Below are 24,669 nucleotides of genomic sequence, written 5' to 3'. Positions count from 1 at the left end.
TCACTGTTTCCACTGTTTCCCCATATACTTGCCATGAAGTGATGGGACTTCATGTGATCTTAGCTTTTTGAATGTTGAGTTTTAAGCCAGCTTTTTCACTCTCCTCTTTCACTTTCATCAAGACACTCTTTTAGTTCCTTTTCGTTTTCTGCCATTAAAAAAGGTGGTATCATCTGCATATCTGAGGTTATTGGTATTTCTCCCAGGAATCTTGATTCCAGTTTCTGCTTCATTCAGTCTGGCATTAGGCATGATGCACTCTGCATATAAGTTAAATAAGCAGGGTGACAATAAACAGCCTTGACATACTCCTTTCCCAATTTGAAATCAGTCTATTGTTTCATGTCTGGTTCTGCTGCTTCTTGATCTGCATACAGGTTTCTCAGGAGGTAGGTAAGGTGGTCTGCTATTCCCATCTCTTTAAGAATTTTCCACAGTTTATTGTGATCCACACAGTCGAAGGCTTTAGCGTAGTCAATGAAGCAGAAGTAGATGTTTTTCTGGCATTATTTTGCTTTTTATATGATCCAGTGGATACTGGCATTGGATCTGGTTTCTCTGCCTTTTCTAAATTCAGCTTGAACATCTGGAAATTCTTGGTTCAGGACTGTTGAAGCCTAGCTTGGAGAATTTTGAGCATTACTTAGCTAGAGTGTGAAATTAATGCAATTGTGTTGTAGTTTGATCATTCTTGGCATTGCCTTTGGGATTGACCTTTTCCAGTCCTGTGGCCACTGCTGTTTTCCAAATCTGCTGGCATATTGAGTACAGCACTTTTACAGCATTATCCTGTAGGATCTGAAATAGATCAGCTGGAATTCCATCACCTCCACTAGCTTTGTTCACAGTCATGTTTCCTAATGTCCACTTGACTTTGCACTCCAGGATATCTGGCTCTAGGTGAGTAATCATACCATTGTGTTTATCTGGGTCATTAAGATCTTTTTTGTATAGTTCTTCTGTATATTCTTATCACCTCTTCTTAGTATCTTCTGCTTCTGTTATGCCCATACCATTTCTGTCCTTTATTGTGCCCATCTTTGCATAAAATGTTCCCTTGGTATCTAATTTTCTTGAAGAGATCTCTAGTCTTTCCCATTCTATTGTTTTCCTCTATTTCTTTGCATTGATCACTGATGAAGGCTTTCTTCTCTCTCCTTGCTGTTCTTTGGAACTCTGCATTCAGAGGGTTTATCTTTCATTTTCTCCTTTGCCTTTCGCTTCTCTTCTTTTCTCAGCTATTTGTAAGGCCTCCTCAGACAACCATTTTGCCTTTTTGCATTTCTTCTTCTTGGGGATAGTTTTGATCACTGCCTCCTGTACAATGTTACGAACCTCCGTCCATAGTTCATCAGGTACTCTGTCCATCAGATGTAATCCCTTTAAACTATCTGTCTCTTCCACGATATAATCATAAGGGATTTGATTTAGGTCATACCTGAATGGTCTAGTGGTTTTCCCTACTTTCTTCAATTTAAGTCTGAATTTGGCAATAAGGAGTTCATGATCTGAGCCACAGTCAGCTCCCGGTCTTGTTTTTGCTGACTGTATACTGCTTTTCCATCTTCAGCTGCAAAGAATATGATCAATCTGATTTTAATATTGACCATCTGGTGATGTCCATGTGTACGGGCATCTCTTGTGATGTTGGAAGAGAGTGTTTGCTATGACCAGTGTGTTCACTTTGCAAAACTGTTTGTTTTTGCCCTGCTTCATTCCGTATTCCAAGGCCAAACTTGCCTGTTACTCCAGGAATCTCTTGACTTCCTACTTTTGCATTCCATTCCCCTACGATCAAAAGGACAGCTTTTTTTGGTTTTAGTTCTAGAAGCTCTTGTACGTCTTCACAGAACTGTTCAACTTCAACTTCTTTGGCATTAGTGGTTGGGGCATAAAATTTATATGGAAATTTATATGAAGGACTCCAAATCGCCAAAGTAATCAAGAAAAAAAGAATACAGCTAGAGGAATCACACTCCCTGACTTCAAGCTATACCATAAAGCTACAGTCATCAAAATAGTATAGTACTGGCATAAAAACAGACATATAGATCAATGGAACAGAATAGAGAGCCCAGAAATAAAGCCATGCACTTTTGGTCAATTAAGCCAAAATAAAGGAAGCAAGAACATACAGCAGGGAAGAGACAGTCTTTTCAATAACAACAGCTGGAAACCTGGACAGCTGCATGTAAAAATGAAATTAGAACATCTCATACCATATACAAAAATAAACCCAAAACAGATTAAAAAAATAAAGGTAAGACCAGAAACCATAAAACTAGCAGAAAATACAGGCAGAACGCTCTTTGACATAAAAGGTAGCAATATTTTTTTTGGATCTGTCTCAAAGCAAAGGAAACAAAAGCAAAAATATAAACAATGAGATCTAATTAAACTTAAAAGCTTTTGTAGTGCAAAGGAAACCACTGACAAAATGAAGATAACAGAATGAAAAAAATATCTACAAATGATATGACCAATATGGGGTTAATACTCAAAACACATAAATGGTTCAAACATCTCAATATTTAATAAAAATAAATAAACCAATTAAAATCGAGCATGGGCAGTGGGGGGCGGGGGTTGGTGATGAAGTGGGCAAAGGATGTGACAGACATTTTTCCGGAGAAGATATATACAAATAGGCAACGGGTACACGAAAAGATGCTCAACGTCTCTGCTCATCAGGGAAATGCAAACCAAAACCACAATGAGACATCACCGCACACCTGTCAGCATGGCTAACATCAAAAAGAACAGAAATAACAAACGCTGGAAAGGATGTGGGGATTCCCTGTTGGTGGAAATTCCCTGCTGGTGGGACTGGAAGCTGTTGCAGGCACTATGGAAAACAGTATATCAGCTCCTCAAAAAAAACAAACTGGAACTATTATATGATCCAGCAATTCTGAGTGTATATCTGAAGGAAAAAAACACTAATTTAACAAGATATGTGCCCCCTCAGTGTTTATAGCAGGGTTATTTACAATAACTAAGATAGAGAAGTGACCTAAGTGTTCATCAAGATGAATGGATAAGGAAAATGTGGTGTGTATATACGTAATGGAATATTAGCCATAAAAATGAAAATTTGCAACAACATGGATGCACTTAGAGGGTATAATGTTTAGTGAAATAAGTCAGACAGAGAAAGACAAATACTGTATTTTATCACTTACATGTGAAATCTAAAAAAATAAACAAACAAATGAATACATAAGTGAAGTAAGTCAGAAAAAAGTTTGCAGGTATAGAGAACTAGAGGTTACCAGTGAGATGAGCTAAGTGAGGAGGGGGTGGATAGTGGTAGGAAATCAATAAGCAGAAACTACTATGTATAAAAGACGCTTTACTCCTTGGAAGGAAAGTTATGACCAATCTAGACAGCATATTAAAAAGCAGAGACATTACTTTGCCAACAAAGGTCCATCTAGTCAAGGCTATGGTTTTTCCAGTAGTCAAGTAGTGGATGTGAGAGTTGGACTATAAAGAAAGCTGAGTGCCGAAGAATTGATGCTTTTGAACTGTTGTGTTGGAGAAGACTCTTGAGGGTCCCTTGGACTGCAAGGAGATCCAACCAGTCTATCCTAAAGGAGGTCAGTCCTGGGTGTTCACTGGAAGGACTGATGTTGAAGTTGAAACTCCAATACTTTGGCCACCTGATGGGAAGAGTTGACTCATTTGAAAAGACCCTGATGCTAGGAAAGATTGAAGGCAGGAGGAGAAGGGGACGACAGAGGATGAGATGGCTGGATGGCATCACTGACTCAATGGACAAGAGTTTGGGTAAACCCTGGGAGTTGGTGATGGATAGGAGGCCTGGTGTGCTGCGGTCCATGGGGTCGCAGAGTCAGACATGACTGAGCAACTGAACTATGTATAAAATACATAAGTTACAAGAATATAAATATAACCAATAATTTATAATTGTAAAAATAGAATATAATCCATAAAAATATTTAATCATTACATTGTACACCTAAAACAAATATAATATTGTAAATCAATGAATAAGAATCCTGAGGCCAAACCAAAAAAAAAAGAGATTAGTCCTATGTAGTTTACACTGCTACAAAACACAGAAAGCAGATGAAAAAATCCTTACAACATATGTGTATATGGAAGAACATGTACAATGTTAACTTGTAACAAGCATTTATTTGTCCTTTAGTAAAAGAATGAATATACTGTGGCAGTTAAAATGAAGAAACCGTGGGCTTCTCTGGCGGTCCAGCGGTTAGGAATCTGCCTCGAAATGTAGGCAACACCAGTTTGATCCCTGATCCAGGAAGATCCCACATGCCACAGGGCAACAAAGCCCATGCACCACAGCCACTGAACCCACGGTCTAGAGCCGGAGAGTCACAGCCACTGAGCCCATGCTCTACAACAAAAAAGCCACTGTAGTGAGAAGTCCGTGCACCACAACTAGAGAGTAGCCCCCACTCAGTGCAACGAGAGAGAGCCCAGGTGCAGCAATGAAGACCCCCAACAAGGCCAAAAGTAAATAAATAGATAAACCCTCCAATGTCGGTGGGAATGTAAACTGATACAGCCACTACAGAAGACAGTATGGAGACTGTTTTAAAAACTAGGAATAAAACTACCATATGACCCAGCAATACCACTTCTAGGCATTTACCTGAGGAAACCAAAATTCAAAAGCACATGTGTACCCCCAATGTTTACTGCAGCACTATTTACAATAGCCAGGACACAGAAGCAACCCAGATGTCCATTGACAGATGAATGGATAAAGAAGCTGTGGTACGTAGATACACTGGAATAGTACTCAGCCATAAAAAGGAACGCATCTGAGTCTATTCTAGTCAGGTGGATGAACCTAGAGCCTATTACACAGAGTGAAGTGAGTCAGAAAGAGAAAAACAAATATCGTATATTAATGCATATATATGGAATCTAGAAAGATGGTGCCAATGAACCTATTGGCAGGGCAGCAATGGAGATGCAGACATGGATAACAGACTTACGGACATGGGTGGCAGGGAGGAAGGAGAGGGTGAGACAAATGGAGACAGTAGCATGGAGCCGTATACACTACCATACAGAATAGACAGCCAGCCAATGGAAATTTGCTGTATGACTCAGGGAACTCGAACCAGGGCTCTGCAGCAACCTAGAGCGGTGGGGGAAGGTGGGAGGGAGGGTCAAGAGGGAGGAGACATATGTATATCTATGGCTAATTTATGTTGATGTATGGCAGAAGCCAAACCAATATTATAAAGCAATTATCCTTCAATAAAAAATAAATAAATTTTAAAAAAAGATTTTAAAATTCAGATTTATAAAAAAAACAAAAACCACTGAATTGTACACTGTAAATGGGTGAACTGCATTGCATAGTATTTGAATTTTATCTTAATAATGCTGTTACTACAAAAACAAATGATTTGAACAGAAATTTCTCCAAAGCAGAAAAAATGTTCAATATCATTATTTTCTTTTAATTGAAGGATAACTGCATTACGATGTTGTATTGGTTTCTGCCATATGATAACATCATTACTCTTAAGGTAAATGAAAATTAAAACCACAAAGGGTTTTGTGGCTCATATTCACTGGGATGGGTATAATTTTTAAAATGGAGAATAATAAACACTGGCAAGGATATTGAGAAACAGAAATGATCATACATTGCGGATGGGACTGGAAAATGTCACAGCTGCCTTGGAAGATAGTTTGGCAGGTCTTCAGTAAGCTAAAAATAGTTACCACTGAGCAACAACCCTCCTGGGCACATATTAAAGAGAACTGAAAACAAGTCTACAAATTTTTTGTATGTAATTGTTCAAGAACTACCTTATTCAAAATAGCCACAAAGTAGAAACAACAAGGGCTTCCCAGGTGGCTCAGTGGTAAAGAATTCACCTGCCAGTGCAGGAGAGGCAGGTTCCATCCCTGGGTCAGGAAGATCCCCTGGAGAAGGAAACGGCAACCCACTCCAGTATTCTTGCCTGGGAAATCCCATGCACAGAGGAGCCCGGCAAGGTACAGTCCATGGGGTTGCAAAAAGAGTTGGACATGACTTAGTGATTAAACAACAAACAACGGAAATATCCATCAACACATGGATAAACAAAATATGGCGTATCTACACAATCGACTATTATTCAGCTATGAAGTACCAAAACATGCTACATGGGTACACCTTGAAAACATTATGCTAAATGAAAAAAGTCAGACATATTTGCACATATTTGTACAATTCCAGTTATATGAACCATCCAAAGTAGGAAAATCCAGTACAGGCAGAAAGCAGATGGGTGGTTGCCAGGTGCTAGACAAGGAAGTAGAGAGACTCATACAGGGAGAATGCTTCTTTTAGGTGTGATGACAGTATTACGGAATTAACAGTGGTAAGGGTTGCACAACTCTGTCAAAGTACTAAAAAGCACTAAATTGCACACCTATAAAGTGTAAATGCATGGGAACGATAACTTTATAAAAAAGATGAAAGAAAAATGATCTAAATCTACTATAGCAAAATAGGAAACTGTGACAAAGCTTGACAGCTGGTACACAGATATGTATTATGCAATCTCTAAAGCTTTCTGTATGCCTGAAATATTCCCTTTTAGAAGCGGGGTACAGCAATTTTTTAAAAGTCTAGTATGGCAAGGGGAAGAAAAATCAGAGTAACTGGAAAGGAAAAGACCCAGAAACAGACCCAAGTTTACATAAAAGTATATAAGAACGTGAGTATTCTTTAAAGCAGGGGTCCCCAACCTCTGGGATCTAATGCCTGATGATCTGAGGCAGAACTAATGTAATAATAATAGAAATAAAGTGAACAATAAATGTAATGTGCTTGAATCATCCCGAAACCATCCCCCCTACCCCTGGTTCATGGAAAAATTGTCTTCCATGGAACTGGTCCGTGGAACCAAAAAGGTTGGGGATTTCTGCTTTAAAGGATCCATCTCAAATGCTGGAAGGAAAATAGATAATCAAAACACCAACAGCCATGAAGAAAAATAAATCTGGAAGTTGGATATTCTAACATCTTTCTAGCTTCGGTGAAATTTCTGATAAACAACTGGGTAGTTACATCTTCATTATTCCCCTCCTCACAAAAAAAGTTTATGATGAAGTTCCCCTTAAAGGCTTCAATAATAACAGTAGTATTAAAAATGTTGTGTGCAACGGACTTCCCTGGTGGTCCAGCGGTAAAGAGTCCACCTTGCAAGGAAGGGGACTCAGGTTTGATCACTGGTTAGGGAACTAAGATCCCACATGCCACAGGGCAAACGAACCCGTGTGCTGCAACTACTGAAGTCCATGGACCGCAACTAGTGAGTCCATGTGCTGCACTGAAAAATCCCGCCTAACGAGACAAAGATCCCTCATGCTGCAACTAAGACCTGATGCAGCAAAATAAATAAATAAATAAATAGATAAATAATGTTTAAATGACGTGGGAAAACTGATTCATTAGAATTAATAAAAGGTTAAGCTGGAATTCCAGTTGTACCCTGATCACCAGTGAGTAAGTTTGCTGAGTACTAACTGTAAAGTCCTCTATACAAAGCATGCACTTAAGTGTTATGCTGATGACAGCACCTGGAACTGAACAGCATTAATCAGAATATTCACTCAACAATGTTTAGCACCAACTAAGCACAGAACACTAGATACAGAGAGATGAACAAAACAAACTGGCATAGAGAAGAGGGCAGAAATCTAGTAAGATAAATAAATGGTGTATTAGTCAACAAGAAAAGACAGGCAGAAAGAACTCAGAGGGGACTGTAAAGACATCTGGGTGCAGTGCATGAGAGCCTGCAGAAACAAAGTTTATAGAAACAACCCACTGTGCTGACAGGATGGTACCAAGACAACTGCCACACCTGAGAGATATTGCACATACTCCTCATCAAGTACCTTACATTAAAAATGTCTTCAAAGGTTTCAATCAGCTGAAGAATGAGAATGAAAAAAGACTAATTAGGAGTATCTTCAAAGGATCTCCAAGTAGGGCTTAAGAAGCTATGTATTAATGGACAGAAGAGTGAGTCAAACTATCTTTCTAACAGATATTCTGAAACCATGCAGTCACAAACTTGAAAAGAGGAAAAAAAAAAAGTACCCCCCAAAGAAAGGTAAGAGGAAAAGAATATCAGTTTACTTCCATCTCCCCAGCACTCTACCTGTCTGTGGAAGCATCCTGAACACTGGCATTTTTATGACTTAATAAGCGATCTTCTCTTGTAACCTAAGAAAAGGAAATCACAAAAATTAAATCTCTATCGATGATACTAAAATAAGAAGAAATTTATATTCCTTTGCAGTAAAAATAGAAATACCAGTTTGCTTCTGTTCTAGAAAGAGGTAATCATACCTCATTCATGGAAATATCAGTTAACTGCACCCAGTGCAGTCCTATTCACCTGAACTCATACACCAAGTGCACATTTCAATATATAGGTATGCAAATCCATATGCTTTACTAGACAGCTCTCCATGATTTAAGACACCACCTGTATGTTGGTCAATATACACAGAATCCAAAAAGATTCAATGCCAGAATTTTTCAAATTTACCAAAAGAAGAAACAGATGTTAAGCTGCATATTTGGCTTTTAATTTTTCCCTGAATATTTCAGAAGAGAATTCTAAAAACTCTTTCTGAAGAAGTCAGTTTTTCCCTTAATTTTATTGAGGTATCATTTACATACAGCAAAATACCACACATTTTCAAAACGTATGATGATGAATTCTGAAAAATATACAGGGGTACCTAATCAATACTACAATCAACATATATAACATGCCCCCTGCCCCCACATGTTCCCTTGAGGTTTCCAATGCAATCCCAGCAAAAACCCACACACGCAGCCAGCCATGATCTGTACTCTTTTTGGCTGGCAGGTTTTTGTGCTGCATGCAGGTTTCCTCTAGCTGCAGTGGCCATGGGCTACTCTTCGTTGCCGTGCACGGACTTCTCATTGTGGTGGCTTCTCTTGTGGAGCACAGGCTCCAGGTATGTGGGCTTCAGTAGCTGCAGCACTATAGTTTATATAAATGGATTTATAACACCTGTCTTCTGTGCTTCCCTCTTTAGAGAGGCATGATGTTTTTGAGGTTCACCCATGGTGTTGCATGCATCAACACATTCCTTTTTACGTACTGAGTAGCTTCCCACTTTACAGATATAGCCCGTTTATTTATTTGTTTCCTTGCTGATGGACATTTGAATCACTTCTAGTTTTTACCTACTACAAACAAAGATGCCAGAGCATTCATGTACCAATATCTGTATGAACCTATGTTTTCAGTTCTCTTGGATAAATACCTAGGAGTGGGACTGCTGGGTCATACAAGAAGTGTATGTTTAATATATTACCAAATTCTTTTCTAAAGTACCTGTAATATTTTATGTTCTTACCAGCCATGTGCATTGCAGGCAGTCCATTACTGCCCACACAGGGATGGTCAGTTGTTAACTTTAGCTATGAAGTATGAGGTCAGCTGTACATTATTTGCATAGACACCCTTTATCAAGCTGAAGTTCTACTCTATTCCTATTTTGTTGTGAACATTTATCATGATCAGGTCTTAAATTCTGTGGAATATCCTTTCCATATAAATGGAGACAATTTTCCTTAATTTTTAATATGTTGATCTATACTTGGTTTTTGAATGATAAACCACCTTTTTCCCCAAGATAAACTCTTGGCCATGGTTACTGTCCTGTTTATTAATTGTTGAGTAAGATCTGCTTCTATTTTGTTTAGGACTTTCGATCTGTAGCAGCTTTTTTTTGTACAATCTCTCTCTGGCTTTGGTATCGGGGTAAAACCAGCCTTGTAAATGAGCTGGGACATGCTCCCTGCTCTTCTATTTCCTGCAAGAGCTTATGAAGAATTGTTATTATTTCTTCCTTAAATGTTCAGTAATCTTAACAGTGAAGGCATCTGGTCCTGAGTTTTTCCTTGTAGGATGATTTTAAACTATAAAACAAAATCTCTTTCATTTAGAGCTATTGAAGTTATTTTTCTCTTGTTTGAGTCAAGACAGACTTAGAAATACAACTGAAGCATCAGGTGACGACAGCTGCCACCACCTCTGCTTCTACAAGAGGCAGTATCAGCATTGGGATCAATATTTGCTTAACACTCACTAAGTGCCTGCCAGGAGTCACTCCATGGCCTTCATATTTAGTATTTTATTTCATCCTTATAACCCACCTTAGGTTATGTATTATCATTACCCCCTTTTAAACATAATTTAACTGAGGCTCAGAGAAATAAACTAATTTGCCAAGTCCCAAAGCTAGTAGGTGATAGATAAGAAACAGGATTCAAACTCTAGCTGTCTAATTCCAGAGCCTGTACTGACATATTTCGTAATTATTTTTATATGTAAACATTTATGTTTTATGTTTACAGTTGGGTGAGAAGGTACAGAAAGCACACGAACAACATTCCTCAAGTTCTTCCAGTTCTCTTCAAGGCCTGTGCCTGGGACAGGATGGGTAAGGAGCCTCTTCTCAACAACAAGGTCCTGGGAAATCCTCGTTGACAACAGGATGCAGTAAGACAGGCTTCTGCCCTATTTCAGCACAGAGGGTAAACCTGACAAGTGGGAGGGCCAAGGAAAAGCCGATTTTGAGAGCATGGATGCCGTTAACTTCTTGGGGGCTGGTCTCTACACACGGCGTCCTTCACAAGATGTCACAACCAACTCTTCGTCTTGCAAACATCACTCAGTTGCTAATAACATGACTAATAACTTTGCTGAATCAGCTATTCAGCTAATAATTTTGCTGAATTGGGATAGATGGGTGGGAGGAAAAGTGAATTGATAAAGACCTAAAATCACTCTAGGGTTTTTAGCTATATGAATGACAAAAGATTAGGGACTCACTTCTATAGGAATTTGACTTTTAAAAACCTTTATTCTTCTTACTTCATGACTGCCCCATCTTAATCCTCCCGGACTAGAATTCAGAGGTGGGAAGGCATCTGCCACCTTGAGCATGTTTCCTGGCTTTACCCTCTCTGTCTCATCACCAGCCTGCTCACTCATGTCCACCATCTGTGTGTGTTCCTTGTTCCACAGGGTCTCCCTCCACTCCAGCGGGAGCCTAGTGAAGGCAGCTTACCTTCTGCACTGCTTCTACCTGAGCCTTCAAAATATTACTCTTCAAGTCAGGAGGAACTCTCCTGGTATTCAGCGCTGGGCTGTCGATGGCATTATTCAGACATTTCTCGGTTAACTTTACCACTTCCTCCTGGATATTAAAAACACACTGTAAGCAACTCTGAAAGGATTCAACTAAATGGAAACAGAAAAGGACTGATGAAAGTTCCTATTCAGACAACCAGGGAGTCGTGTGTTTCAGGCAGCCGTCTTATTCCAGGAGGAGTCAGCTCTTACTTGAGGTTTTGAACTAAGATCAGTAATCACAAATAAGGTAGGGACCCCTGAAAATCATCCAGCCACCTGTTGTCTTTGTCTTTAAGCCAACTGAATAACTAATGATACCACCCTGGAAAAACGCCTGAATTAAACCACACATGAAGAATGTGTGCCATCTGTTGTAATTAATTTCAACTGGATTTTAGGTCGGGCCCTACACAGACTGATCCCTAGAGCTGTTACTGGGTAGATGACTGTGCTTGAGACTTAAGTTATTTGGCCACAAAGAGGCCACTCTCAGGTAAAAGCTTACTAAAATGATAAAATAAAGCACAAGTCCACTGAATGAAGATCACAATTAAAACAACATAAATTAACTATTATGAAAAGAAATGGGAGAAAAATTAATAATAATTTTAATTATCTACACTACAGCTGATTTAATTTACCTAATTTAAAATAAATGACAATCAATAATAACAATCACCATCACCATCATCCTTACTATGTGCTGTGCTAAGTCGCTTCAATCATGTCCAACTTCAGGCTCTGTGGACCAGAGCCTGACAGGCTCCTCTCTCCATGGGATTTCCCAGGTAAGAATACTGGAGTGGGTTGTCATTTCCTCCTGCAGGGGATCTTCCCAACCCAGGGACTGAACCTGTGTCTCCTGCATCTCCTGCACTGGCAGGCAGGTTTTTTACCACTAGTGACACCTGAGAAGCCCTGTCCTTACTATATAACACTGAAGAAGCTGAAGTTGAACGGGTCTATGAAGACCTACAAGACCTTTTAGAACTAACACCCAAAAAAGATGTTCTTTTCATTATAGGGGACTGGAATGCAAAAGTAGGAAGTCAAGAAACACCTGGAGTAACAGGCAAATCTGGCCTTGGAATACGGAATGAAGCAGGGCAAAGACTAATAGAGTTTTGCCAAGAAAATGCACTGGTCATAGCAAACACCCTCTTCCGACAACACAAGAGAAGACTCTACACATGGACATCACCAGATGGTCAACACCGAAATCAGATTGATTATATTCTTTGCAACCAAAGATGGAGAAGCTCTATACAGTCAACAAAAACAAGACTAGGAGCTGACTGTGGCTCAGAACATGAACTCCTTATTGCCAAATTCAGACTGAAATTGAAGAAAGTAGGGAAAACCACTAGACCATTCAGGTATGACCTAAATCAAATCCCTTATGATTAAACAGTGGAAGTGAGAAATAGATTTAAGGGCCTAGATCTGATAGATAGAGTGCCTGATGAACTATGAGGATGGAATGAGGTTCGTGACATTGTACAGGAGACAGGGATCAAGACCATCCCCATGGAAAAGAAATGCAAAAAAGCAAAGTGGCTGTCTGAGGAGGCCTTACAAATAGCTGTGAAAAAAAGAGAAGCAAAAAGCAAAGGAGAAAAGGAAAGATACAAGCATCTGAATGCAGAATTCCAAAGAATAGCAAGAAGAGATAAGAAAGCCTTCTTCAGCGATCAATGCAAAGAAATAGAGGAAAACAACAGAATGGGAAAGACTAGAGATCTCTTCAAGAAAATTAGAGATACCAAGGGAACATTTCATACAAAGATGGGTTCGATAAAGGACAGAAATGGTATGGACCTAACAGAAGCAGAAGATATTAAGAAGAGGTGGCAAGAATACACGGAAGAACTGTACAAAAAAGATCTTCATGACCCAGATAATCACGATGGTGTGATCACTCATCTAGAGCCAGACATCCTGGAATGTGAAGTCAAGTGGGCATTAGAAAGCATCACTATGAACAAAGCTAGTGGAGGTGATGGAATTCCAGTTGAGCTGTTTCAAATCCTGAAAGATGATGCTGTGAAAGTGCTACACTCAATATGCCAGCAAATTTGGAAAACTCAGCAGTGGCCACAGGACTGGAAAAGATCAGTTTTCATTCCAATCCCAAAGAAAGGCAATGCCAAAGGATGCTCAAACTACTGCACAATTGCACTCATCTCACATGCTAGTAAAGTAATGCTCAAAATTCTCCAAGCCAGGCTTCAGCAATACGTGAACTGTGAACTCACTGATGTTCAAGCTGGTTTTAGAAAAGGCAGAGGAACCAGAGATCAAATGCCAACATCTGCTGGATCATGGAAAAAGCAGGAGAGTTCCAGAAAAACATCTATTTCTGCTTTATTGACTATGCCAAAGCCTTTGACTGTGTGGATCACAATAAATTGTGGAAAATTCTGAAAGAGATGGGAATACCAAACCACCTGACCTGCCTCTTGAGAAACCTGTATGCAGGTCAGGAAGCAACAGTTAGAACTGAACATGGAACAACAGACTGGTTCCAAATAGGAAAAGGAATACGTCAAGGCTGTATATTGTCACCCTGCTTAATTAACTTATATGCAGAGTACATCATGAGAAGGGCAGGACTAGAAGAAACACAAGCTGGAATCAAGATTGCTGGGAGAAATATCAATAAGCCCAGATATGCAGATGACACCACCCTTATGGCAGAAAGTGAAGAGGAACTAAAAAGCCTCTTGATGAAAGTGAAAGAGGAGAGTGAAAAAGTTGGCTTAAAGCTCAACATTCAGAAAATGAAGATCATGGCATCTGGTCCCATCACTTCATGGGAAATAGATGGGGAAATAGTGTCAGACTTTATTTTTTTGGGCTCCAAAATCACTCCAGATGGTGACTGCAGCCATGAAATTAAAAGATGCTTACTCCTTGGAAGAATAGTTATGACCAACCTAGAGAGCATATTGAAAAGCAGAGACATTAAGGTCTGTCTACTCAGGGCTATGGTTTTTCCAGTAGTCATGTATGGATGTGAGAGTTGGACTGTGAAAGGCTGAGCGCTGAAGAATTGATGCTTTTGAACTGTGGTGCTGGAGAAGACTCTTGAGGGTCCCTTGGACTGCAAGGAGATCCAACGAGTCCATTCTACAGGAGATCAGCCCTGGGATTTCTTTGGAGGGAATGATGCTAAAGCTGAAACTCCAGTACTTTGGCCACCCCATGCGAAGAGTTGACTCATTGGAAAAGACTCTGATGCTGGGAGGGATTGGGGGTAGGAGGAGAAAGGGACGACAGAGGATGAGATGGCTGGATGGCATCACTGACTCAATGGACTCGAGTCTGAGTGAACTCCGGGAGTTGGTGATGGACAGGGAGGCCTGGTGTGCTGTGATTCATGGGGTTGCAAAGAGTCGGACACAACTGATCGACTGAACTGAACTGAACAGACACACTCATTCTAAACATTTTCTTAGCCTCAGATATAGCTTTTGTTCTGTGAAACTGGCCATCTGCCAACATACAGGATTACACATTGCACCGCTTGTTCAGATTTGAAAAAATTTAACTATGTGCTTCTTCTAATCTGGTTTTTCTTAGTGTGGTCTCCACATACCTGCCTCTGGGTAGGATCCCAAAATCTGAATGTTTAACAAGCTTTCCCATGTGACTCTGATATAAAACTTTGAGAATCACTAGTCTGTACTAGACTGTATCTTCCAAGACTACAGAATGGTTCCCAGTGATTGAAAGAAGACCCTATATCTTTTTTCAGTCATATATGACCCAGCAATGCTACTTTTGGGTACGCATCCAAAGGAAATAAATTCCCGATCCCAAATAGGTGTCTGCACCCCCATGTTCACTGCAGCATTATGCACAGCAGCCAAGACATGGAAATAACCTAAATGTCCATCAACAAATGAAAGGATACAGAAGATGTAAAAGGCACAGGCACACACACATAAATATACATACACATTGAAATAGTGTTCCACCTTTAAAAAGAAGGAAATCCTGCCATTTTTAACAACACAGACAAAGCTAGAAGGAATTATGCTAAGTGAACTAAGTCAGATAGAGAATAACAAATACTTCATGGTATTACTTAAATGTGGACTCTTAAAGTAGATCTCAAGTGTTCTCACCAAAAAAATAAACAAAAAGGAAACTAACTAAAGTGAGGTGAGGATGTGTTAACCGTCAATCTGACTGTAGGAATCATTTCACAATGTATACTTCTATCAATTTATCAAATGGCACATTTAAAATGCATTTAAATTTTGTCAATTATACCTCAATAAGAGGCCAGGAATGTTAGGTCCATACATTAAAGTTTATTGGAAGTGGTCAAACAGGAGATGGCAAGAGTGAACATTGACATTTTAGGAATCAGTGAACTAAAATGGACCGGAATGGGTGAATTTAATTCAGATGACCATTATATCTACTACTGTGGGCAAGAATCCCTTAGAAGAAATGGAGTAGCCCTTACAGTCAACAAGAGTCCGAAATGTAGTACTTGGGTGCAATTTCAAAAATGACAGAATGATATCTATTCGTTTCCAAAGCAAACCATTCAGTATCACAGTAATCCAAGTCTATGTCCCAACCACTAATGCCAAAAAAGCTGAAGTTGATAGGTTCTATGTAGACCTGGAAGACCTTCTACAACTAACACCAAAAAAAGATGTCCTTTTCATCACAGGGGAATGAAATGCCAAAGTAGGAAGTCAAGAGATACCTGGACTAACAGGCAAGTTTGGCCGTGGAGTACAAAATGAAGCAGGGCAAAGGCTAACAGAGTTTTGCCAAGAGAATGCACTGGTCATAGCAAATGCCCTCTTCCAACAACACAAAAGACGACTCTACAAATGGATATCACCAGATGGTCAATACTGAAATCAGATTGATTATATTCTTTGCAGCCATAGATGGAGAAGCGCTATACAGTCAGCAAAAAATAAGACCGGGAGCCAACTGTGGCTCAAATCATGAACTCCTTATTGCAAAATTCAGACTTATTGAAGAAAGCAGGGAAAACCACTAAACTTAAATCCTTTATGATGACACAGTGGAAGTGACAAACAGATGCAAGGGACTGTATCTGACAGAGTGCTTGAAGAACTATGGACAGAGGTTTGTAACATGGTACAGGAGGCGGTGATCAAAACCATCCCCAAGAAGAAGAAATGCAAAAAGGCAAAATAATTGTCTCAGGAGACCTAAAAATAGCTGAGAAAAGAAGAGAAGCAAAAGGCAAAAGAGAAAAGGAAATATATATCTATCTGAATGTAGAATTCAAAAGAATAGCAAGGAGAGATAAGAAAGCCTTCCTCAGTGATCAATGGAAAAAACACAGGAAAACAATACAATGGGAAAGACTAGAGATCTCTTCAAGAAAATTAGAGATACCAAGGGAACATTTCATGAAAAGATGGGCAAGATAAAGGACAGAAACACCATGGACATGACAGAAGCAGAAGATATTAAGAAGAGGGGACAAGAATACACAGAACTATACAAAAAAGATCTTAATGACCCAGATAACCATGACGGTGTGATCATTCACCTAGAGTCAGACATCCTGGAGTGCAAAGTCAACTGGACCTTAGGAAGCATCAGTAAAAACAAAACTAGTGGAGGTGATGGAATTTCAGCTGATCTATTTCAAATCCTAAAAGATGATGCTGTGAAAGTGTTGCACCCAACATGCCAGCAAATTTTAAAAACTCAGCAGTGGTCACAGGACTGGAAAGGGTCAGGTTTCATTCCAATTCCAAAGAAAGGCAATGCCAAAGAATGTTCAAACTATTGCACAATTGCACTCATCTCACATGCTAGCAAAGCAATGCTCAAAATTTTCCAAGTTAAGTTTCAATAGTAGGTGAACCAAGAACTTTCAGATTTCAAGCTGGATTTAGAAAAGGAAGAGGAACCAGAGATCAAATTGCCAACATCCACTGGATCACAGAAATAGCAAGAGAATTCCAGAAAAAAAATCTGGAACGTGAAACATTCTGCTTCACTGACTATGCTAAAGCCTTTGACTGTGTAGATCACAACAAACAGTGGAAAACTGTTAAAGAGATGGGAATACAAGACCACTTAACCTGTCTCCTAAGAAATCTGTATGCAGGTCAAGAAGCAGCAGTTAGAACCAGACATGAAACAACAGACTGTTTCCAAATTGGGCAACAAGTACAAGAAGGCTGTATATTGTCACCCTGCTTATTTAACTTACATGCAGAGTATATTCTGTGAAATGCCGGGCTGTATGACTCACAAGCTGGAATCAAGATTGCTGGGAGAAATATCAATAACCTTAGATATGCAGATGACACCACCCTTATGGCAGACAGAGAAGAGGAACTAAAGGGCTTCTTGATGCAAGTCAAAGAGGAGAGTGAAAAAGCTGGCTTAAAATTCAACATTCAGAAAACTAAGATCATGGCATCACTTCTCAGCAAATAGATGGTGAAACAATGGAAACAGTGAAAGACTTTATTTTCTTAAGCTCCAAAATCATTGCAGACGGTGACTACAGTCATGAAACTAAAAGACACTTGTTCCTTGGAAGAAAAGCCATGACCAACATAGATGGCATATTAAAAACAGAGACATTACTTTACTGACAAAGTTCTGTATACTCAAACTATGGTTTTTCTAGTAGTCATGTATGGATATGAGAGTTGGACCATAAAGAAAGCTGAGCGCCGAAGAATTGATGCTTTTGAACTGTGGTGTTGGAGAAGACTCCTCAGAGTCCCTCAGACTGCAAGGAGATCCAACCAGTCAATCTTAAAGGAAATCAGTCCTGAATATTCACTGGAAGGACTGATGCTGAAGCTGAAGCGCCAATACTTTGGTCACCTGATGACAAGAACTGACTCATTAGAAAAGACCCTGATGCTGAGAAAGATTGAAGGTGGGAGGAGAAGGGGATGACAGAGGATGAGACGGTTGGATGGCATCACCTATGCAATGGACAGGAGTTTGAGCAAGCTCTGCGAGTTGGTGGTAGACAGGGAAGACTGGCATGCTGCAGTCCATGAGGTCGCAACCGGACACGACTGAGAAACTGAACTGACTGATGAAGGCAGGAAAAATAGCATAGCATAGCTAGTTCAATCACTCAGTTGTGTCTGACTCTTTGTGACCCTATGGACTGTATACTGCCAGGATCTTCTGTCCAAGAGGATTCCTCCCTTCCTCCTCCAAGGGATCTTCCCATCCCAGATATCAAACCCAGGTGTCACACATTCTAGGTGGATTCTTTACTGTCTGAGACACCAGGGGAAGCCCACAGAGGACAAAAGATGAGATGGCTGGATGGCATCACTGACTCAATGGACATGAGTCTGAGCAAGCTCTGGGAGATGGTGAAGGACAGGAAAGCCTGGCATGCTGCAGTCCATGGGGTTGCAGAGTTGGATATGACTGAGCGACTGAACAACAAGAATGGCTAGTTCAAATGCACTGACATTTTCTTTTCAGAGAGAACTACATTGTAGACTTTCTATTATTTGCTCAACATTTATATCTGCATATCACAGCATCTCAAAGCAACCTGCCACAGACCTAGGCAGATATTTCTCTTCCTGCCTATATTAAAAATCAAGGATTCAATGCACACATCACAAAAGTACCTGTGATTGTTACCATCTTTCTGAAGGCAATTTTGCAAAAGTACCAAAGGCCTTAAAATTATTTCTGAAATTTGACTTAACACTTCTGTCATGCCGAGTGGTTTTTGCAGGATCTTAGCTCCCAGATCAGGGATTGAACACGGGCCCACAGCAGTGAAAGAACTGAATACTAACCACTGGACCACCAGGGAATTCCTGAACCTAACACTCTACTTCCTAGGAAAATAATCAAAGATAATGCAGGATATTTATTTATAAGACTGTTTATCACAACACTGATTATGACAGTGAAAATTAGTGAAATGTCTAATAGGAGACTGAGTAAACACAACGTTGACCTATGCATGCCATTTAACTATTAATGATCATGTGTTATTGAAATAAAGAGATTACAATTGATTAGCTATAGAACCAGAGAAGGCAATGGCACCCCACTCCAGTACTCTTGCCTGGAAAATCCTATGGAGGGAGGAGCCTGGTGGGCTGCAGTCCATGGGGTTGCTAAGAGTCGGACACGACTGAGCGACTTCACTTTCACTTTTCACTTTCATGCACTGGAGAAGGAAATGGCAACTCACTCCAGTGTTCTTGCCTGGAGAATCCCAGGGACGGGGGAGCCTGGTGGGCTGCTGTCTATGGGGTCGCACAGAGTCGGACATGACTGAAGCAACTTAATAGCAGCAGCAGCAGCTATAGAACAATATTATTGCATTTTTAATTTAAAAAATATTTATCACATATCAATGGCTGGAAGTATGTATCTTTAAAACGTTAAGTATAGTTATCTCTTAGGACTGGGATAATGGAAGTTTTATAATTACTTGCTTTTTAAAATCTACATTTTGTGGGGAATTTCCTGGCAGTCCAGTGGTTAGCACTCAGCACTTTCAGCCAGGGCTCAGATTCAGTCTTTGACTGGGGAACTAAGATCCTGCAAGCTGCACAGCATGACCAAAAAACCCCAGAAATAAACATAAATAAAATCTGTACTTTGTACAATTACCTTCCATGTATATAAAAGAAAAAGATTACAGAAATACAAATTCACTGTAATAGCTATAAAATATTTTCATATAGTTTTATTACAGGATGCAAATCCAACAATATCCAGTTACTATGCTGTTGATATATCTGCCTTGAATGGCCAAAATGTGCAAAGAGAAGACCAAAATAATTTAAAACACACCCTGATTCCTAAACACCCCAACTTAGACCTGTTCTAACAAGACTAGATGCTCAAACTCTCCTACAGAGCAGTCCTCACTGTCAGAATTAGCTTAGTTAGGAGCTAATGTCAGGTTAAAGTGGATCCAAAGTCTACTTCAGTTTGTTAACGAGCCAGGGCTCATGTGCCTGCAGCACAGAAAGCCAAACCGACAGCAGGAGTTTGCAGAAAACTAGGGGTTTATCTGTAGGGCACCAAGAAAGGAGAACATGCAGCTCACATACAAGAGATCAGAACTCCCTAATGGCTTTCTGGCAAAGGTCTTTAAAGATGGTGTGAGGGGACAGGGTCCAGGAAGTGTGATCAGCCTGTGGACGTTCTTCTGATTGGTTGTACTTAGTTGCTCAGTCATGTCCAACTGTTTGCAACCCTACAGATGGTAGCCCAACAGTTTCCTCTGTCTGTGGGATTCTCTAGACAAGAACACTGATGTGGGTTGCCATGCTCTCCTCCAGGGGATTTTCCCAACCCAGGGATCGAACCCAGGTGTCCCACATTGCAGGCGGAGTCTGAGCCACTGGGGAAGCCCTCTGATTGGTTGGTGATGAGGTAATAGGGTGATGTCTTGAGAACCTCAATCTCCTGGCTCCAACCAGTCTGGGGACTACCTGCCTGTGGTCATCATCCCCCACCTGGGTGGGGCGGTCTTAGTTTTTGCAGAACAACTCAAAGATAGGCACAGATAGTTATCCACATCCCTTCAGAACGAAACAGGAGTCCTGTGACGCTCTTGTCCTAAACATTAACTGCTAGACTCTGCTCTTTGGAACATGGGGAAGGCCCAGGAGATTACCGCCTTTTTCCTACAAACAGGAAACAGGGATGTGGAGAGGCTTTTTGTACCTGGGATGGCCCCACAGGGTCCTGTTTGGGGTCCAATTCTCCCTTTTCTTTGATGCTTCTCAATTCTGAGGGGAAAGGGGGTAAAATTAGGAAGGGAATCAATTTTTAGATAGATTAATCACAAACTCAGCAGGGGAAGTCAGTTTTAGGGGGATTTGGTTTCAAGTTCTGAACCAGAATGCCATTAAGATCCAGACTCAAAACCACTCTTGAAACAATCTTGGCTAGAAAACATAGGTAGGCCGTTTATACAGTCAAACACATAAGGCAAAGAACTGGTGTAAGTAGTAAAACTCAAAAGAACAATGGTACTTTTTTTTTAAACACAGATCTTATTTCTGAGAGCTCCTTCTTTAAATGCCTCAGAAAAATTGAAATTATTTGATTTTAAAAAATTATATAAGCCTTTTAAGTAAAGTGAAGTTCTTTTTAGCTCTAACTTTGGGAAGATGCAAAGAGTTATTTTAAGGTTGGTGTGGTTTACTCTTTTTGAGAATTTAATAAAATTTGGACCCACTTTCCTGAAAAATATGTAACTGAATTAAAGCAAGAATAGGAGCTTCCTTGGTGGTCCAGTGATTAAGAATCCACCTTGTCCAATACAGAAGATGTGGGTTCGATCCCTGCTCAGGGAACTAGATTCCACATGCCACAGAGCAACTAAGCCCATGCACCACAACTACTGAACAAAAGCACTTTAGAGCTTGTGCTCTGAAACCAGAAAGAAGCCCCTCACTCACTGCAACTCAGACCCACTGCAGCCAAAATAAACAAAAGAAAAAACAATACATGTTCAATTGCATAGGGTTTAAGACACCTCTTATAATTATTCTTGGGTAGATCCGTGATCTGCAAGAATCCTGCTTTAGAAGAATAAATACAATTTACCTTGAATTTTTACTAAATATACACAAAGGTTTTAACCACTTTACCAGCAGTTAAATAGCCTGATTTCCAGACTTAAAAATTATTTTTTAAATCACTTGCACCAATATTAGTATAATATTAGTAATTACTGTTTCAGGCTTCCCAGTTGGCACTAGTGGTAAAGAACCTGCCTGCCGATGCAGGGGACACAAGAGACGTGGGCTCGATCCCTGGGTCAATAAGATCCCCTGAAGGAGGGCATGGCAACCCACTCCAGTATTCTTATCTGGAGAATGCCATGAACAGAGAAGCCTGGTGGGCTACAGTCCATAGGTTCGTAAAGAGTCGGACACAACTAAAGTGACTTAGCAAGCAACTGTTGTTCCAGCTGAAAAAGTTATGGCAGTGAGGGTAGCAGAATGTGCCATCCCCAAATATGCCACCTTGTGGCATGTTATTTTGAGCTGAAGACAAATGAGAAGCAGCAGATATAAGAAAAGCTTTGTCCTTCTCCTATCTATCTAAAGGCAGGACAGAAATTTACAGAGAGTCCCTCCTTTCTTTATACTAGGAAAGACTAACATTCATCCCTGCAAACAACTCAAACTCTTATCATTGAATAGCAAGGACTCAAAGCTGCGTAAGAAGCCTTACTTCTGTTTACCCTGCTTTTCCTTGAACCCTCCCCTAGACTTTTCTTTCATTTGACTTTAGCTGAAGATGGAATTTAACTGGAATTCTAAGCCTGAGAGTTATTCATTCTCCCCTGGTATCTCCCATCTGTACATGAGGTACACATAACAGTAAACTTCTGTTTTTCTCTTGTTAATCTGTCTTTTGTTACAGAAGTCTCAGCCAACAACTCAGAGAAGTAGAGGGAAAAATTATTTTCCCCTACAGCAATTACTGTTAGAGAGTATTAGCCTTTGTGTTTGTAAAAGTATCATTTCTACTTACCTTACATAATATGCAATAGATCACTGATCCCTGGATAAGTGTGGCCTTTGTACGGCTAACATCTGAAGACTGACGCAATTTCCCAAAGGGAGGTCAGACCAACTGCATACTTGTGTGTCCAAATTGAGGGTGGAGGGAAAGAAAGTTAACTACTTATAGAACCAAAGTGAAACACTTGGAGTCACTTATTTCAGGAACAGAATGAAGACAGCCAATGTAGGCACACAGAGGACACTTAACCTCATGGGGATGTACAACCCTTCCCAAAGGTTGGCACAGGACACCAGCCAAGCCCCCATGCAAGTCTGTTCATGGCAGCTCTATGCTTCCTTGTTCCCCTGACTCAGCTACTTTGATTCAAATAAGAAAGAAGACCACCAGGCAACTAATCAGCCGACAACAACAAATAATTCCTTATCCCATAAAAACCGCTTAAATTTGTCAGCAACTCAGAACTTACTATGTTCACAGTCTTGAGTTCTAAGGTTCGTGGGTCAAAATCCAGGTAATAAATGCATCTTTGTCCTTTGTTTTCTTCAGAGTGCAGATTTTTATTTCTGATATACTTTTTGGTTATACCTTCTTAAGGTTTGGGTACAAAAAAATCAAAAGATTAAAAGTGACAAAGATTATTCCAAGTCACGTGTGGCAGCAATCTGCTGTAGTATTACATTCCCAACAAAAAGAGAAAGACAACCTACAGGTCACACCTGGCTCGCCATCTGTTTTAGTAAGTAAACTCTACTGGAACGTGGCCACGCCCAGGCCCACATGATGCCATGGTGGCACAGTTGAGTACAATGACAGAGACTGTACGCCTACTATGACTTAAACATTTACTGACCTTTAATGAGTGGTCAAAAGAACACAGTCATCACGCCTTCCTTTTAAACCTTTACACTAAAAACCTTTACACTAGCTGTGAAAGGTCATGCCTTAATCATATCCCCATCCTCACTAACAAATGCAGCTTATATTTTGTTACTTTAAGCATTTTAAAAATTTTCTGATCAAGGACCAAGAAAAAAAATATTCTTCAAATTTGAAGACAAAGAAAATTCTGGAATTGTCTCAAGTAATTAAGAGGAGGAAGGTAACTCAAAAGTCTTCAAGTCTTGACACAGCATAAGCCCTAACGGACTCCAAAGACACATATCAGGCAGACACTGTGAACACATTTCCCATACCAGGAGGCACCCAGAAAGGGGAAGAATTCCAACAATGAACCCAAGATTCAGGGTGTCCCAAGGCGACAAGAATGCCCCAACCTCCAAGTACATCCAACCTCCAAAATATCCAAAGGCTGACGTTAGCCTTAGCCTGAGGAACTTCCCACCTTAGGGAATCTGCTGCATTCTTAGCCATCTGTTCGATTCCCAGGTGTGTTAGGATGTGTTTTCTTACACTGAGGTGAAATCTGCCTAATTTCATCACTCACTGACCTTAGCTCTTCTCCAAGACTGTTAAAACACCAGTTATCAATACTTTACTTCCTGTTATATCATAGCTCCGCAGATAGCTGAAGTATTCTTTCCTGAGACTGCTGAGCCTCATTACAACCGTGCTTCAAGATTCTTAACTGTACTCCTTCTCTTCTCAAACCGCTTTAGTTTTCTGAAATCATGTTTATCTCTCTTCCTTTTTAATACTATGATTGGAGCTCCCCTTTTAAGCCCTTTCAGTTAATACAACGGAGATGTTTCAGCAGTTACACTTCATGTTTACAAAATTCTCAAACTTTTTTTTACACATACCTATCACATTCTACCTCCTGATCCTAACCCCTACATTTGTGTCAGGCTTGTCATGATATATAGTCTTAAGTCCAATCCGTCATTCCAGCCTTTCAAAGTATTCATAGATCCTGATTTTGCCTTTCACACTGTACTTTCCAGTTGTTGCTATCTGAAAATTCATTAGCCTAAGAGATTCTCAGTTACCCAATTTTTAGAGC

At 40.1% G+C, this 24,669-nt stretch overlaps 1 protein-coding gene across 1 annotated transcript in view; it reads right to left on the bottom strand.

Annotated features, from left to right (window-relative positions):
• EPB41L5 (erythrocyte membrane protein band 4.1 like 5) overlaps nucleotides 1-24,669 on the bottom strand; it is a 166,094-nt gene that overhangs the window by 13,996 nt on the left and 127,429 nt on the right. The window contains exons 19-20 of the mRNA XM_068967362.1: nucleotides 11,128-11,256; nucleotides 8,172-8,236 (exon numbers count right to left, since the gene is read on the bottom strand). Coding sequence (XP_068823463.1) covers nucleotides 8,172-8,236; nucleotides 11,128-11,256 — 194 coding nt within the window. The remainder of the gene's footprint in view (nucleotides 1-8,171; nucleotides 8,237-11,127; nucleotides 11,257-24,669) is intronic.

This window comes from Capricornis sumatraensis, chromosome 3 (assembly GCF_032405125.1).
Source record: "Capricornis sumatraensis isolate serow.1 chromosome 3, serow.2, whole genome shotgun sequence".
NCBI lineage: Eukaryota > Metazoa > Chordata > Mammalia > Artiodactyla > Bovidae > Capricornis > Capricornis sumatraensis.
Note: the sequence above shows the minus strand (reverse complement) of the source record. Positions and strands in the feature narration are given on the sequence as shown.